Consider the following 17122-nt stretch of genomic DNA (forward strand, 5'->3'; position numbering starts at 1 on the left):
CTCAGCGAAGGTAGCGTGTGGAGGGACAAACCAGCAACCTGAGTGAAGATTGGAGATATCTGGTTGCACTCATGAGGTGGAACGGTCACCCAWTTCGCGCGTCCCAGCGAGCAGTTGGAGTACCTTCGCGCCGAACTCTTCGTTGGCAGGGACGGCAAGTGGTCTGGGGAGAACRACCGGCTCCTCAGGGGCAGCGTTGGCCTTAGCCCTCGCCAAGTTGAAYTCATTGAGCGTAATCCGGTGCTCCCTGATCAACTCCACATTGTCTTCGAGAAGCTTGATCTCACGAACACGAGTGGCACGATATTTCTCCGACGTGCGCTGCAGCTTCTCCTCCATGCGATCAAGCCTTTCCTTGCATTTGCGCAATGCCTCGAGCTCGCTCGCCATATCCATGTTGACGATCTCGAGTTCGCAGTACTGCTTGACGAGGTCGTCATGACTTAATGCGCTGATTTTTTTGACGTGGTCGTCTGATGAATTGATGTACGAAGACATAGAATGAATGTACAGAGTACAGCTGTGATTGTCCTGGCCAGGAACTTAAAGCAATACGCTGTAGAGTGATTAAACTAAACTAAAAGAAAAAAGTTTAATATAAAGAGATGTACTCTTAATATTATTGAACGTTCACTTGAGAGTATGACAGTTAGTAATTGAAGACCCACTGTCTATGAATGAACGAATCATATAAACTTATTTATTTATATGTATAATGATTGGTGTAACCAAGAGGACATACCTTGAGAGTATGACAGTTAGTAATTGAAGACCCACTGTCTATGAATGAACGAATGAAGTGATTGAGTGCGCGAAGCGACATCAAAACACTTTGGAAAACGAATCATTCGACTCTGGAAGTTCCTCATGTTACATGTGCCAGTATGATTTAAATTAACTAATCGATCGAATTATTCTGAAGTGACTTGTATTGTTATTTCAAATGAAGGCTAAATCATATCTCTATCTATCTTTATTTGTTTGATCACATTGTAAGTGTGATTTTTTTTCAATTCAATCGGAACGGATGTTGAAGATATTTTTGATCAATTGGAAATTTCCAACCTCATTCAAATCTCTAATTCTACTACAATACATATTAATATATCACCAATATCCATAAATATAAATAGATATGTACATAGATAATAATAATAATAATACTAAGATATTGACATTGCTCATACTTCTGGTGGCAATAGCAACTACGACAACGAATTCTGTATTGATAACATTCGATGGAGTTCCCAATGACAAGTCCTTAGAGGTGGCATGGAAGAATGGTGCACTACTCAACACATCACTGGCATCTCTACGACCTGGTGATGAGTTCATCTTCCCCAACGAAACTTATTACATGGTGGGCGGCATCATTGCTGAAGGTATATCGGATGTTATCATTAGATTCGAAGGTACCATTATTTTCACGGACAACATCGACACGTGGCCCCGCACAGCCAACGGGCAGGTGTTGGAGTGTTTCAAGTTTGACAACTTTAACAATGTAACGCTGACCTCAAGTGGACTTGGAACACTGGATGGTCAGGGCGAAGCTTGGTGGGGTCTGCTAGGATATGCAGAGTACCAAGAGAACAGACCAAGGATGTTGTCAATGGGCAGCTGTAAATCAATACTTCTCGAGAACCTATTCTTCAAGAACTCACCATACTGGACTGTTTGGATCTATGATGTCGATGGTCTAGAGATAAGATACAGTCATATATCAAACAGACGAAATGACTTTGATGGACATGATTACTGGAACTTGTTGTAAGTACCCTCACACGAACAAACAAACAAACAAACGTTAATGTTAACTCAACTACAATAACAGCGCATTCAATACTGATGGATTCGATGTCACTGGAAAGAATGTTTGGATACATGATTGCTCGGTTTGGAACCAGGATGATTGTGTTGCCGTGAAGGATGGCTCAGAGAATATGTTGATTGAACGTGTCAATGCAAGTGGACTTGGTTTGACTATTGGATCGATTGGCGGTTCGGATGTGAGGAACATTACATTCAGAGACTGCTACATGCACAAGACCTACAAGGGTGTTTACGCCAAGTTTAGAGGATCAGGATTGATCTCTGACGTACTCTATGAGAACATTGTAATGTTTGAACCTGAGCAATGGCCCATTTGGATCGGTCCCGCACAACAATCAGACAATGTAGACATATGTCTGCCACATCCATGCAGTCTATGTTGGCCAGAGATACCATTGGCAGAGTGTAACATGCCAAACAATGCCAGCTACGTCGACATCACTCTCAGGAACATCACAGTGATCAATCCAGTCAAGGAGACTGGAGTTATCATTGGAAGTGCCACCAACCCAATGACCAACATACTCTTTGATGGTGTGGTATTCCAAAACTCTGATGGGCCTGTTGCCAGCTACTTTGCCTGCGAGCATGTCGCAAGTGGTCTGGCAACTGGTGGCACATATCCAGTGCCATCATGTTTCCAATCATCATCATAAACTTTGTCAATGTATGTTGTTATGTTGTTTATTATCTTAATTGTTGTACAACTTCTTCAACTGAGCAATAATGTGTGACTTGTCTGCACCAGTTGGTAGTCTCCAATTGATTGATCCATTGCTGCCACTGCTGCTGTTGCTGCTGGTGTCGTCATCGTCATCGTTCACCTCGCCAACAATGTCGTAGTTTTCGTGCATCTGCAGATTGTGAGGTCTTGTCTCTTGCAGCGCTGCTGGCATTGTTCCGTAGCTGGAGTTCATGTCTGGATAGAGCTGATGGAACTGCAGTGGTACGGGTGGTGGTGCAACTACTGAAGGCGCCGCGGTTGGGTTCTGATATGGTTGGAAGGTTGACTGCTGGTAGTTCTGGTAGGCTTGACGATGTGGAGCCTGGGGGCCGTGTCCAGGTGGTGCTGCTGCTGGTTGTGGTGGATAGAGTATTGGGGCGGGAGCAGGGGTAGGAGCCGTTTGGGGTGCGAACTGGGGATAGTAGTGGCCACCAGCAGCAGCTCTTGGTGGTGGTGGAGCGCCATAAGCTGTTGCTGGGTTCTTGTATGGCGCTGGATAGTTGGTGTAAGGTTGTGGTGTTGCGGTCTGAGGAATAGTATGTTGAGGCTGGGGAGGTGGAGGAGGTGTCTGTGAGTTGTATTCGTAGGGGACAAAGGATGCAGCTCCAGAGAATACAAAAGGGCGTTGTTGTTGTTGTTGTTGTTGGTGCTGTTGGTGTTGCTGTGGCTGCTGTTGCAGATAGGAGGTGTTTGGTGCAGTTGTGTAAGGTGAAGGGCCTCCGGGGGCAGGTGGCGGATAGGCGGCCGCTGGCTTTGCTTGATAGGGTGCCCAGTTGGTGGCAGTATACTGATTGGGCGATGGATACAAATGGGATGTTGGTTGAGCTCCGTAGCCGGTTGGAGGTGGTTGTGGATTGACGTATGGCTTGACTGTTGTGGCCGAGTAAGGGCTTTGTTGATGTGTCTGTTGCTGATGCTGCTGTGGATACTGATGTTGGTACTGTTGTTGTGGCTGTTGGACATAAGGCTGTTGAGAATATTGCTGTGTAGTTGGATAGATGTGCTGGTAGTGTTGTTGCTGTTGTTGTTGTTGATAGGGATAGCCTGCTGGATATGTGACCACTGGTGGAGGTGGAGGTGGATGGGCCTGTTGGTTGCTTTGATGGTAGAACTGTCCTGTCTGGTGTGGCGGTAGAGGATGTTGCTGGGGCGGGAGAGGATGTTGCTGAGGGGGCAGTGGCTTGGGCTGCATGAGATAGGATGGCTGGGGGGCGGCTTGAGCCTGGGGGTATGCAGGAGGCGCGGGTTGAGCCTGGACATAGGGACTGATTGGACCGGCCTTGGTGTAGCCCACTGGTGCATGCTCATTCTGAACGGTTGGAGTCGAAGTGGCTGATGGTGGTGGTGGGTAGGCCAACGATGTAATGGGCGCCGGTCTGCTGTCCATCAATGAGTCCAACTTGATGACGGGGTCCACGTGCTCGATCGAAGCAAAGTCATGGTCTGATACGCTTTGTTCAAGAGAAGATCTTCTGTGCATAATCTCATCATCCAAATTGAGTGATTGTCGGGAGTTGGATGAGGACGACATTGACTTCTCGGACGAGGAGGAGGAGGGTGCGCGAATGTGTCATCCTTGATCTGAGCTTTGGCGATGACGACGACACTGACTTGGATGATGTCGACGATGTGAGATTTGGTGATGGTGTGATTGGCGATATTGGAGATAGTGGAGAGATTGGTGCGGATGGCGCCTTGAGCTTGGGTGACTTTCTCCTTCTCTTCCTTGTCCTTCTTGGACGACTTCTCCTTCTTGTGGTTGAGCGCATTGGTGAGCTGACCAAAGCCATTGGCGATGGCCTTGGCGGGGGCCTCGATGGCCGCAGCGTTCTTGGTGTCCCATGTGACTCGGCCATTGTTGAGCAGCTTGCCAGTCTTGATTGCCTCGGTGAACGAACCCTTCTTGTTGGCGTCAAACTCCTCCAGCTCCAAGTTCTTGATGGCTTCGGCCAGCTTGGGATCGGACAGATCGGCCTTGATGCCGGCCTCCTTGAGGATGTCTTGCCACTCCTCAGGGATCTCGTTCTGGTTGGAGTTGGTGTTGGACGAGTTCTGCATGCGACCATCATGATGCTGTGAGATCTGGATCTGCGAGTTCTTCTTCTGGGTCGACGAGGAGCCCAGCCAATTGATGATCTTGCCCAGGCCAGACTTTTTCAGCTGCTCAAGTCTGTCGTGGATCTTGGCCGTCAGGTCAGTGGCGACACTGTGTGTCTCAAAGATCTGCAGTGCATCCTTGAGCAGGTTCTCCTCCAATGTCTTGTCCTTTCTCAACTTGTAGAGCTTGGAGTAGTTGTACCTGAGGAAGCCCTTGAGATAGTGATCGGGGTACTTCTCCGAGATCTTGATGCACTCTCTAAACAATCTCTCGGCATCACCATACTTGGACTTGCCCCATGCCAAGTAGAGCTGAGCCAAATGGTCCTTGGTCAATGCAACGAATCTGCTATCCTCTCCAAATTGTTTGATTCGAATGGTAAGAGTTTGGCTATGAAGAAGGAGATTAGTCATGTGTGTTATATGCTTGCCTCGGGAGCATGTAATACATACTTGAAATAAGACTCTGCCTTGGCATACTCCTTGGTCTTGGCATAGATCAGAGCAATGTTGTCCAATGCCACGGCTACATCAGAGTGATCTTGACCATATTGCTTGACAAAGATGTCCAACACACGATTAAAGATCTCCAAACTCTTCTCCAACTGATTGAGTGACAACCTAAGATGTCCCATGTTGTTCAATGTCTTGGCTATACTCAATTGATGACTACCCTTGTCCAACTATATATATGATTGATTGAGTGATTGAGTAAGTATGATTGATTGATTGATTGAGCGTGGATTACTAACCTTAATGGTTAAGGCCATCTGGTAATAGTTGTTTGCCTTCTCAAACTCCTTTTGTGATTGGCATGCCCATGCCAGGTTGTCATAGCTGTCCGCCACCTCTATGCTCTCGCCGTTGAAGATCTTCTTCTTGATGCTGATGACAGACTCGAGATGATCGGTGGCCTCCTTGAACTTCTTCTGTTTGATATTACATAGTGCCAGCTTCTCCTTGAAGTTGGCTGTTCCAATGTCATCACCAAATCGCTTTACATAAATGGCAATGGCCTCCTTGTAGTGGAACTCGGCACTGGAGAAGATGGAGTAGGTCTCGTAGAGCTCGGCAAGATGGACATGGGCCGCGGCCACCTGCACGTGATCCTTGCCCAGCTTCTTGGACTTGTACTCCAGCTCGTTGGTGGTAGTACTGCTCGGCGTCCTTGAAGTTCTCAAACGTCTTGAACGACGACGAGACGTTCATGTGCTTGACCGTGACGGCAATCTCGGTGATGTCCTCGATGGCCAACTGTGTCACCCTCTTGGCCTTGAAGTCCTTGAGTGTCTTGGCGCTAATGACGAGACCAGTCAGCACAGAGATCTTCTTGAGCAGCTTGTACTTGAAGTTGAGCTCCTTCTTGGCGCCATAGTACGAGTCGGGGAAGGGCGAGGCAGCCGTCGATGTTGGTGGACGCGCGTTGATGTACTTGAGCAGTCCGTTGGCCGACTTTATGAACTGTCCAACCTTGAGCTCAACATCGGGCAGGGTCGTGCAGGTGTAGGCGTACTTGGCCACGAGCGCGTTGCCCAGGTAGTGCGACCAGTAGTGGCGGTTGTCCGAGATCAACAGGTTGATGTGCGAGAGCGCCATGTCCAGGTGAGGCTGGTCCGCCGTCGAGTTGATCTGTCTCATCTCAGAGAATAGAATGAAGCGCATCAGACGCGCCACCATCTCCACCGACAGCAGGCCCTGCAGTTTGTAGAGTATGATCGGGTCCACAGTCTTCAAGTTTGTCAAGTGATACAACATCAAGCCAAGATAGCGCATGTTGATGCCATCCTTGTGGAAGAGATGCTTGAGGTTGAGCTTCTCCAGATTGGCTACCAACACTGACTTTTGAAGTATCGCTGGTACATATTCTTGAATGAGATAGTTGTTCGCCTTGACCGCTTCGTCGTTGAATGGTTCCTGGGTTGATTGTTAGGTTAGGTTAGCGATTGGCCAGCCCTTTGGCTCGTCTCGTTGTGTGTATGAATACATACTTGGTCGACAACATTGAACGCGGCAAACGCGTCTGAACATAGTTGCTTCTCATATCTCCTAACAAACTCTGGTCTAAAGAGTCTGTAGAGATGTCCACCAGTGATACCTGGAACAGGTGTCTCGGGAGGGAACAGTCTGGCAGTGTCTAATGAACCCCAATGAATGAATGATAGGTTAGTAACAGTGACTCTCTAGTTACATGCCCGCGTCTATCTAGGAAACATACCAACTACATAATACCTTCCATCGACACCAAAGTGACCTTCAATGTCAATGGCCAGGGGAATGGTGAATTGCTTGCTGTTGACCTTGCCACGCTCTTCGACCTTGTGTGTTTGGAGATTGAGGATCTCGCCAATCTTGACCATCATCTTGAACACTGTCTCATTCTCGTGGATGGTCTCACCGGCATTGGAACTGCCAAAGACCAGTGTGTGAGCGTTGATCGGCAGCTCAGAGATAACTATCAGACGGAAGCCACGATAGTTGACCAGACACATCAGTGGGAAGTGCAGGTTGGGCACACCGCACGACACTAGCGCATTGATGCTCTTGAGCTCGTGGCCGGCAGCCTTGTTGGCAAAGTAGCTGACGGGGTTGTTGCGCTCGTAGATCGAGTGCGGGTTGAGCGCAAACTTGATAAACATGTTGTCAATGACAAACTTCTCGCCTCCGGCGAATCCACCTGCGTCGAATGGCTTGATGGACTTCATGTCGGGTGCAATGTGTACCTCTTGCACCAGTGTTCGAATGTATTTGGTCGCAGTGTTGGCAAGGATCTGAGAGAAATGCGCAATGTTGTGGTTCCTCAGTCGCTCCTCCTCGTGGGAGTTGATTGGACGGTCCAGCAGCTCCTGGAAGGCCTCGTTCCAGGGCAACACTGGTTTGGCAGGCTGTGTATCCATCTTCTTCTGTATCTGCTGGAGCTGTGGGTCGGTCGGCTGCCCATTGATTGTGCCCTGTAACTGTTGATGTGCGATTGCCTGCTTCTCACTAAACGAAAGATCGTAGGGTGAGCTATATGCGCTGGAACCGCTGGACGTTGCCAATCCACTGGATCCCGTGGTCTGTTGGGGTGATGGCGTGTCCTCTGTGAATGAGTCAACGTAGGCTGATGCCGATGCCGACGTCGTTGAGTTGGTTGTATCAATATACTGCCCACTTGGTTGATTACTGTTTGTTAATGCTGCGGCTGATGATGGGACTAATGTGTGTTGGAGAGAGATAGTAATGCATTAGTTAGATGATGGAACGCAACAACATTCATGTTTGATTGATGCGATGCAATCATACCATTCTTCCAATCATTATTATCCTGCTGTGCCTGGAGATAGGTTGATGCTCCATAGCTAGAGGTCTTTGTGGCACTATAGACACTGCTGTAGAGACTACCGCCACCGGTTGTACTGCCACCATAGACGCTGATGTAGCTGGCATTGTGGCTGGCCAGTGTGGAGTTGGTGGCCAAGTACGACGATGAAGTCTGACCGCTTATAGATGTGGCTTCGTCAAATGTCGACACACCTGAGAATATCGACAATGACGATGTCAAAGAATCACGAATAGATGATATATCGTTGCCAGCCAAGCACTCCCTTTTCAGGTAGTACCATTGATTCTCCTTTGGCAATGATCTATCCATCTCTCTTTCTCTTATAATATATGTTTGATTGATTGATATTTATGCTATATGATATATGTTATGAATGATGTTGATGCTTGCTGATCTCAAGTCTGGGAGTTCGTCACACCTCCTATGATCTTATTTGTATATGATGTTTGTTATTATGTTATATTATTGTATATTATTTATATTTTATATATATTCTAAACTATATAAGGTATACACACAAATGTACAATGAGTTGTATTTGTTTGTTTGATTGTTCAGATAGAGAGATAGATTGATTAGAGGATGGTTCGCGTGCAGCCACTCATTCAACTCACTCTCCAAGTTGTGTTTGTTGAACTGAAACAACAAAGTGGAAACGATGTGTTTGTTTGAGAGATCGCAAAAGTGTGAAAAACTACACCCAAAACAGGTTTGTTTTGTTCGAGGAAGGGTATCCTTCATTAACTAGGACAAGGGGTAGGTAGCAAGCAAGATGGTCCCCAGCAGGTCCATCTTTAAGTCAAAGACTAAGTTGATCGAATTAACAACACACACATACGGACTGATTAGAGATCGGGTTCCAACAAAAGTTGTTGATGACATTCCCACAAAGTCACATCAATCACAAATAATAAGGAATACAATAGTAGTGTAGTGATTAACATGTTGCGCTAGATGACGAATACCTGGACGACATCAAGTGTCATATAATATTATGTGTCGTTTGCTACAAATAGCAATTTGGGTCAACAGGGACAGACAGTCAAGATCAATGGACACACCTAGGAATTAAGGTTAAACACTAGATTGATTGATTTATTACAGGTGACGATACTGAGGAGCACAAAGATGATGGTACTGGTACTGCTACTGACGTGGTCGAATGTGAAATGATTAGCCCATTAATGATCTGAAGGAGGTTACCCAATCCAAAGAGATAACCTTCGTCCAACATGCTATCACTATCGGGATCTCTATCACCATGAGTTTGTGAAGGTGACGAAGAGGGCGACGACGAAGAAGAGAGCGAGGAGGGAGACATTGTGCCGGAACCAAAGGAAGTGCTGCCAGCATGGTTGACATTGTGAGACCAGTGAGCGGCGGACGTAATAGTTGGACTGGCATGGGCAAAGTCAACCATCTTCACTTGGAGACGAGAGTCGTGTACACTGCAGCTGGCACCATCATAAATAAATAGCAATGAACCACCGTAGAACTTGTAACACCTCTGGTGCTCAAACAATCTGACCAACTGTGTCAACCTGTCTGCTATATCGCGTAACAAGTCGACCCTTATCTGTGTACCATTGCACAAATAATTGTAGATTACCATTGGTATGTCCTGGGCCTGTAGCGACCTGCCATAGAACTTGTCAAACGTCTGATATTGTCCAGTAACATGATTGTATACCTATGGTAGAATATTTTGTTAGTATATGGAGTCAATTTGATTGATTGATTGATTGGTTTAGTGGCATCATGTTTACCTTTAATCCACAAACTCTGAACCCCAGTGATGAAGAGGTTGTAGCTTTGCACTTCTTCTCCATCCTTTCAATCTTTTGTAAGGTCGAGCCTACTCCATGTTGTCTAACTCCCATCTTAAGGTCTAAAATACATGGGTATTTACATAAATATGTCAAGTCCTCTATCTCAATGTACACTATACATATGATTGGAATGAGTTAGTATTGTTATTCCATGGGTAATATTTGATGTTGTTACACTTACAATTCTGATCCTCCTTTGGCTTATTAACAACTTTGTTTCTCCAATGATTGTAATCGAATATTGATGTCTCTTGTTTGAATAAATTAGATTGATCCAATGGATTGTTGTCAACAAAGTTCATGTCGATGGCACCATAGAATTTGGGAGTAAAGTCCAAGAACTCTGTATGACACTGGAGTGATTTGTAGAACTGGTACTCAGTGTAGACCAGTGGTTTGAGCACCTTGCCATGAGGCAGTCTAAAGAGTGGTGCCTGGCCCGCGACTTGATGCGACAGGAGACTCAGGTCGGGGAGAGATATTGAAATTGTTCGTTTGGCTGGGCTAAGGTAAGGATTTAACTTGGTTATAGACTGATCATAGAGCTCCTCGGGAGGCTGGTCGTCACTACTACACTCGCTGCTGTCATCACACAATGTGATATCGTCATCCTCATCCTCATCCCTAGCGGAACAATTAAAATTATCCTGGTCACTAGATGGAAATATAGCGCGTTGTTGCGCTGGAAGATTGGCGAGTGTATAACACAAGAGAGATGTGGTGGGAGGCGAGGAGGTTGAACTCAGCAAAGGCAGACGGAGATGTTTGTTGTTGAAGTTTCCAAAGTCACTGAAGCAAACATTATAATCTTTGTTTATGTCTAACACTTTTGGTTGATGTTGCTGCTGTTGTTGTTGATGTTGTTGAATGATGTTTGACTTTGTTTGATGTTGATGTTGTTGTTGGATACTACTCAGTCCTCCAATTTCAAACAAACTACTACTACTACTAATGCTGTTGGTATTTATATTGCCAATACTGCCGCTACTACTACTGCAACTCAGACGAGTTCTATTCGATGCCATCACAGTTGGCACCATATCTTTATATATTATATATTGCTTTTTAAATATAATCTGGAGTAGTTTATTCTCTAGAAATTGACCAAAGGAAAATTAGGTCGAATGTTAATAAGATGTACATGATCTGGTATTTATATGTACTCTGTCAGTCTGTCTAGGTTGGTGTCGGGGAACAAACAGACGACACATAGGCATTAGAGGTGAAGGGGGAGTGGAGTAGTGAGTGATGGATGGGTGTCTGGTAAGAGTAAGAGAATGAGCAACAAAAGATTAAAGATATCCTGTCTGGCGTGGCAGCAGTGATGACGATGACGACGATGATATATGGATGGATAGGTCAATTGATGGTGATGTCTTTGGGAGTGGTGGTGATGGTGATGGTGGTGATGGGAGTATATATTGTCGCGCACACACATTGTCTTGTCCCACCAAGTACAACAACAACAACAACAACAGCCAACAATAATCACCACAATATAATCAATTTGCCAAACATTCTATTGTACACCATGGCAATCATGTAATATAGTGAAGAATTATTGAATGAATACCAATACCAGTACAATAGAGTGTGTAAATATATGTATTATTTGATTGAATGAATAGAGTGATATGAGGGTGGTTATATAAATATACATACTTGTTTGTATCACTACTAAATATTTATTAATATTAATACAATAGTGATTGATATGAGTGATTGGTGTTGTGATGTTGTTGTTGATGTGGAGAGTGAAGATCGACTGCTAATGAAAGGTCATAGGTGATGTTACAGTATACAGATTAAATTAGTATATAAATATATATATTTGTATTTGTTATATGTATATGTGTAAGTATATGTATAAATATTTGTATTTGTTATATGTTCACCTTGTGGTTAAATTTGAATGATGAACACCTACACCTCCACATCACCTTGTATTTCTCTCTCACCTTCTCCAACAACCATCCAATCATCAATCATCATTAAGATCAACCCATTCAATTTCAGCTAAGGAAACAACAACAACCCCCAAGTTTAATGTGGGGTGCATGGGAACAGTCATGGCTTTGTGGGCGATTGATTGGACCATTTTGGGACAAGGTTTGGGGGGAAGGGAAGTACATTCACTAAAAGAGTAGTAGTAATTGTACATTGATGTATTGTCTCTGTTTGTCTATATCTCGCTCTACTCTGTTGTTGTGTCAATGTATGCTTTGAGACTCAAGGGCCATTCGTACGAAATGCTCCCTCGAACCTACAGTTACATCAGATTCTGTTGATGTATATGCGTGTTTCCTTCCAATTGTACGTTCTTTCTTTGAATGAATGTATAGAGTACCTTCAAAGGTGTTGTTGATGGAGCTACGGTAACCATAAACTTCTTTCTTAAAGTCCATCAAATGGTTATAATCATCAACATGACGAACAAAATCATTGAGAGCAGTTGCTTTGCAAACATTGTTGTGTTCTTTAGTTTGTTTCTTGTTTGTTGGAATCCCAAGTCATCCTCCTGTTGTTGTTGTTGTTAATGTTGCAGTCATTGTTGTTGTAGTCGTTGTTAGAACATAATTGAACGACACCGTGTCAACTCATCACCAATCAATCATTCAATCATTACACTTACCATATAGTTAGGTTTTGAAACAGCTGCGAAACTCCATTTGTTACCAAACATATAATGTGAGCACCAACTGTTGTCCTTCATTCTTTCTCTATCACTTTCTTTATCTCTTTACGAATATGAGTCGAACATACAATAATAAACTTGTGAGTTTCACAAAAATAAAAGGCGCCGAGTGAACACCTTCTGTTGAATGGTTGGGATGAAAGAAATGGAATAACTATGGTTTAAATATTCTGATCATATTCATATCCATATTCAGGTATCTTGGATTACAGGCCTAATGATTTGGGCTTGTACAGATAATAAAAAATGATGACCTAGACCCGGGTTATGTACATTATAAGTTGGATATGATGGTTGTGGAGGACATAGATTAAGTTTGTGATTGTGAAGGGTGAGAATTCAATCTGACCGATGGACTTGCACATTCCCAAAAATATCAATTTGTGTTCTCTTCCCTGGGACAATACTGTGTCTGAATGAAAGAATGTTGGGAATGGGTGTGGTAGTGTTTACTACTGCCACTGCAACACTTCATCCAACTGTCAAACTAAACAGATACTATATCTACATACATACAACTCTGACTCACTAAGGTTAACGATACTTATACAAACATCCATCACATATATACATATATACATATATTATTTATTTATTATTATACTTTTATGATTGTTGCCCTATTACAACTACAACTACAACATCAACAACCTCGATCATCACTTCTACGACTTATACCCAATTCTTGTGATACATAGAACTCATATGCATATATATTTATAACAAGACATGAATGGTCTTGACGATAGTAATGATGATGAAAATAACATCAACAACAGCAGCGCCAACTTGAACAAAAGTACAAGTGGTAGTGGCCCAAGTCCCCCTCTTCCACCTCTCAACAATGGTGGTGGTGTGACACTCGATCAACCAACGACGCCAACATTATCTTCCAGCAACAATGGCAACAGGGATAAGAAACGACAACATCGCCAGCCATTGTTGAGTCGTGATGACGATGACGAACATTCCCCTGATGACAACTCGATAGAACTTAGAGAGATCAACTTGGCGACAGTCTCTGGTTCTGGATCACCTCACAACAACGATGACTTTGTTGACGAGGCTCAGAGTCTAATGTCTGAGACACCAGACAACAAAAAGAGGGATAGCAGAGGCACAAAGGACGTGCAGATGGGTGAGCTGCACATGTCGCCCACGCCAGACGCCTCCCTAAAGATCAGCAACAGCGACATCACACCACCCATTACTCGACAACAATGGATACGTGTGATTGTGATCTACACTGCAGTGCTCAGTGATGGACTTTCCCTGACACTGGTGCAACCATTTCTCCCAAAGCTCCTGATGGAAAAGTGGCACTTTTCCGAGAGTGACGTTGGCTGGGTATCTGGCATCCTGATCGGCTGCTACAGCTTGGCTCGTTTCTTCTCTGCTTTCGTTATAGGGTATGTCATCTCCACTCATCCTCCGGCATTCGCCATCTTGCAAGCAATCAATCACTAACTCAAGTCGCCACACTCAGCCATCTCTCTGACAAATATGGAAGGAAACCATTCTTGGTGCTCAGTCTGCTTTCGACCACCATTGGAACTGCGATCTTTGCATTTATGCCAAATGTTTACCTCGCGATGCTGGTCAGATTCGTCGAAGGACTGGTCAGTAACACAACGGCACTGAGTCAAGCAACATTGGCCGACATGATTGACAAACGTAATCGTGCGACGATCTTTGCCTACCTTGGCGCCATATTTGCTCTGTCTCGATGTCTCAGCTCGACGCTGGGCGGTGTCGTTGTTCGGCTTGCCGATGGCCAGCCCAACCCCTACATCTACCCATGTCTCGTGGGAGGTGGCATCGTGTTTGTGTCAGCCGTGCTCATCTTCTTCATTCATCCCGAGACGCATCCGCGCTTTGCCAAGCCCGGTGTGTCGGCCACCGAAATATCCAAAGACCAAGACGCCATCCCACTGTGGGAAGGACTCAAGAGCATGGCCAAGGACAGGAAGATTGTAATGCTACTCATCTTGGGAAGTGTAAACAGCTTCAACAATGGTGGTCTACTTCTTGCCTTTGTTCTATTCTCTTCATTAAGTGTAAGTTACATTGGTATCTTTGCGAATGTAAATGTTTGATCACCTCCGCTAACGTTCAACTCACACATACATCAGATTGAACATCGTGGACTTGGAATGGATCCTTTCGAGAATGGTATCATATTCAGTGTCTTGGGATTCTTTGGATTCATATTCCAGGTATGTGACCATCAATGTTGTTGCTCCATCCTCTCACCTCAGCATCCAGGACTAACCAATCAATCAATCAAAATAGATCACATTCTTCAAGAGACTATCAAGGACATTGGGACTAAAGAGACAGTATCTAATGGGTTCAATGCTGTTGTGTCTTGGTATGATGACATTCCCATTGACATTCATGGGATACTTGATTCAAGGCAAGGCCACAGTGTGGGTGATCTTGATGATCATTGTACCAATCACTTCTGTTGGATTCATGCAATGTCTGCCAATTGTCGGAGGAATGATTGCCAATGCCTCGCGACCAGAGCTACAAGGACTGACACAGGGCACGGCACAGTCAGCCAACTCGCTGCTGAGATCATTTGGTCCGGCAATCTCTGGCGCCATCTTCACATTCTCCATCAAGTACTCTGTGTCATGGCTGCTGTTCTTTGTACTCAGTGTCATCTATGTTGGACTGGCAATACTGAGCCTCTATCTGCCAGACTCTGTCGACGTGCTCAGGGATTCAGAAAACAAAGCCAATGCCAACAACAAAGATAAGAAAATGAAGGCTGGCAGCCATTGTTAACTGCTGTACTATTGACCCCCTACCCTTACCCTACCCTCACATCACTCATTTCATTCCCGCACAAATGGAATAGAACGAATTACAACAACAAGTCAATCAATCAAGGTTACATGTACTTGATGAATATTACAATAATCTTGAAGATGGAGAACTGGTTCTTGTTCTGGTCTTTGATGTTTGAAGTGGTTCGATGTTTATGAGTTACATCCMAATCAATCCAGTCTATGGATAACCTTCAGACACTGTCCTTCATACTCATACACTCGTTCGTTTGATTGATCAATCAATTACATGATGGTGTGTGGTGTGATTGTGTGGTGATGGTTGGGGGTATGATCATGGCAACCACCTATTCTCCTACTCAATCAGGTAACCAATCAGTGCAACCCAATGCGGTGATTGTGATCACTGTCACATGCTCTAGAGCACCAGAACCCAATCAAAAAGGGGAAACGAATAGGCGAAACAGATATTTTATAATCTCGTCGTCGACTCATTAGGATACGATTCGCATAACCCTTCAGTTTAGGGTCCATCTTCAGACCGTCCCCAGTCTCGGTGAACTCTAGGTTTGTTCACCAAAGTATCCTTATTATTATTTCTCTTATCATTCATTCATTCGCTCAATCATTCAATCAAATAGATAACTAAAATGAATAATCTATACATCCTTGCTCTCATACTCTTGGTGGCTGCTACATCAACAGTCCAAGCTGAAGTGGTATGTAGTGTTCAAACTAGTACCTGGGAAATAGAATAGATCGTCTAACTTGTAGTATCAATCAATGATGGATGGATGAATTTAGAATGTTTATGCTTTGTCATATGCAGGTTTCAATATTACCAAATGGTCAAATGTATCCAACTCATTCGTACCTTTTGTCAATATTCCAACTCTTGAGTTGAGAGGATACCAACAGGTGTTCAACTTCAACTCCACCTATCTCATGGGTTTGGCCAACAACGTTAACGACCAAAACCAACTCTACTTCCTCATCGATGAGGTCAACTTGGTAACTATCCTTCATTCATTGATTGAGTTTTAATACTTACCTAATTTATTCTCAAAATAGTCCAATAAGACATTGATCAAGAGTAATGGATTTAATCCAGCCACAGCCAATAACTACCAATGGTCATCAGCTTGGTGGAACCCAGATACTCCATCATATTTCTTTGTGATTGATAACTCATTGACACTCCAAACACTTAGCGTAAAGACAGGTCTACCAACTTCGGACTTCCCCGCCACCAAGATGCCAAAGGTCAACAATCCAGCGGGTTACTCTGCCTACATTGTCTACTTGCCAGATACCAACTTGATCTATGTCATCGTCTCTTATGGACCTGGCTTTGGATTCAAATTTGGCGGACTCAAGTGTGTAAGCTCCACTGGCTGCACCTACTTGTTCACCTACAACTTCCAGGGCAAGTCTGTCCGTTCGCCACTCTACCTGACACCCAACTTCATTGGCGACCAGGGCTACCCAACCTACGTCACCTACGTCAACGCCACCTCACTACTGTACACCGGATTCGATGCTACCAGCTCCTATCTGTTCAGCCTCAATCCACAGACTGGTGCCACACAGATCGTCGTCCGTTTCCCAACCATGCAATTCCCAACCAGCGCCACCGTTGCTGGCGGTCGCATCTATGTCATTGGTGGTGCCAAGAGCAGTGTTTCAAACTCTGTCTACGTCGTGTACGACCTGGCCACAAAGCAGGTCGTCAGCACCAACAATATCACAGGTGCCCCAGGCAGACTGTTGGCCAGCGCAAACTAGAAGATTTGGTAAATATATACACTTCGTCGTTCATTCATTGGT

At 44.6% G+C, this 17122-nt stretch overlaps 5 protein-coding genes across 5 annotated transcripts; 3 read left to right on the plus strand and 2 right to left on the minus strand.

Moving 5' to 3' along the window:
* Positions 1–1357: 1357 nt before the first annotated feature.
* On the plus strand, positions 1358–2489 carry SAMD00019534_053070 (hypothetical protein; the record flags this gene model as incomplete). Its single annotated transcript, XM_012899778.1, has 2 exons — positions 1358–1770; positions 1835–2489. The coding sequence occupies 2 exons, from the start codon at positions 1358–1360 to the stop codon at positions 2487–2489; spliced, it is 1068 nt and encodes a 355-aa protein (XP_012755232.1).
* A 36-nt stretch (positions 2490–2525) lies between these two features.
* SAMD00019534_053080 (hypothetical protein) lies at positions 2526–8285 on the minus strand (the record flags this gene model as incomplete). The annotated part of the gene is made up of 8 exons (XM_012899779.1): positions 2526–4091; positions 4169–5045; positions 5108–5337; positions 5407–5692; positions 5838–6568; positions 6643–6788; positions 6870–7847; positions 7937–8285. The coding sequence occupies 8 exons, from the start codon at positions 8283–8285 to the stop codon at positions 2526–2528; spliced, it is 5163 nt and encodes a 1720-aa protein (XP_012755233.1).
* A 772-nt stretch (positions 8286–9057) lies between these two features.
* SAMD00019534_053090 (hypothetical protein) lies at positions 9058–10845 on the minus strand (the record flags this gene model as incomplete). The annotated part of the gene is made up of 3 exons (XM_012899780.1): positions 9058–9666; positions 9743–9918; positions 9987–10845. 3 exons carry the CDS (start codon positions 10843–10845, stop codon positions 9058–9060), a joined length of 1644 nt encoding a protein of 547 aa, XP_012755234.1.
* A 2384-nt stretch (positions 10846–13229) lies between these two features.
* On the plus strand, positions 13230–15293 carry SAMD00019534_053100 (hypothetical protein; the record flags this gene model as incomplete). The annotated part of the gene is made up of 4 exons (XM_012899781.1): positions 13230–13909; positions 13987–14557; positions 14633–14716; positions 14793–15293. The coding sequence occupies 4 exons, from the start codon at positions 13230–13232 to the stop codon at positions 15291–15293; spliced, it is 1836 nt and encodes a 611-aa protein (XP_012755235.1).
* Positions 15294–15945: 652 nt separating this feature from the next.
* Positions 15946–17080, plus strand: SAMD00019534_053110 (hypothetical protein; the record flags this gene model as incomplete). The annotated part of the gene is made up of 3 exons (XM_012899782.1): positions 15946–16014; positions 16100–16306; positions 16367–17080. The coding sequence occupies 3 exons, from the start codon at positions 15946–15948 to the stop codon at positions 17078–17080; spliced, it is 990 nt and encodes a 329-aa protein (XP_012755236.1).
* Between the last annotated feature and the right edge of the window lie 42 nt (positions 17081–17122).

Source organism: Acytostelium subglobosum (genome assembly GCF_000787575.1).
Source record: "Acytostelium subglobosum LB1 DNA, scaffold: scaffold9, whole genome shotgun sequence".
NCBI lineage: Eukaryota > Evosea > Eumycetozoa > Acytosteliales > Acytosteliaceae > Acytostelium > Acytostelium subglobosum.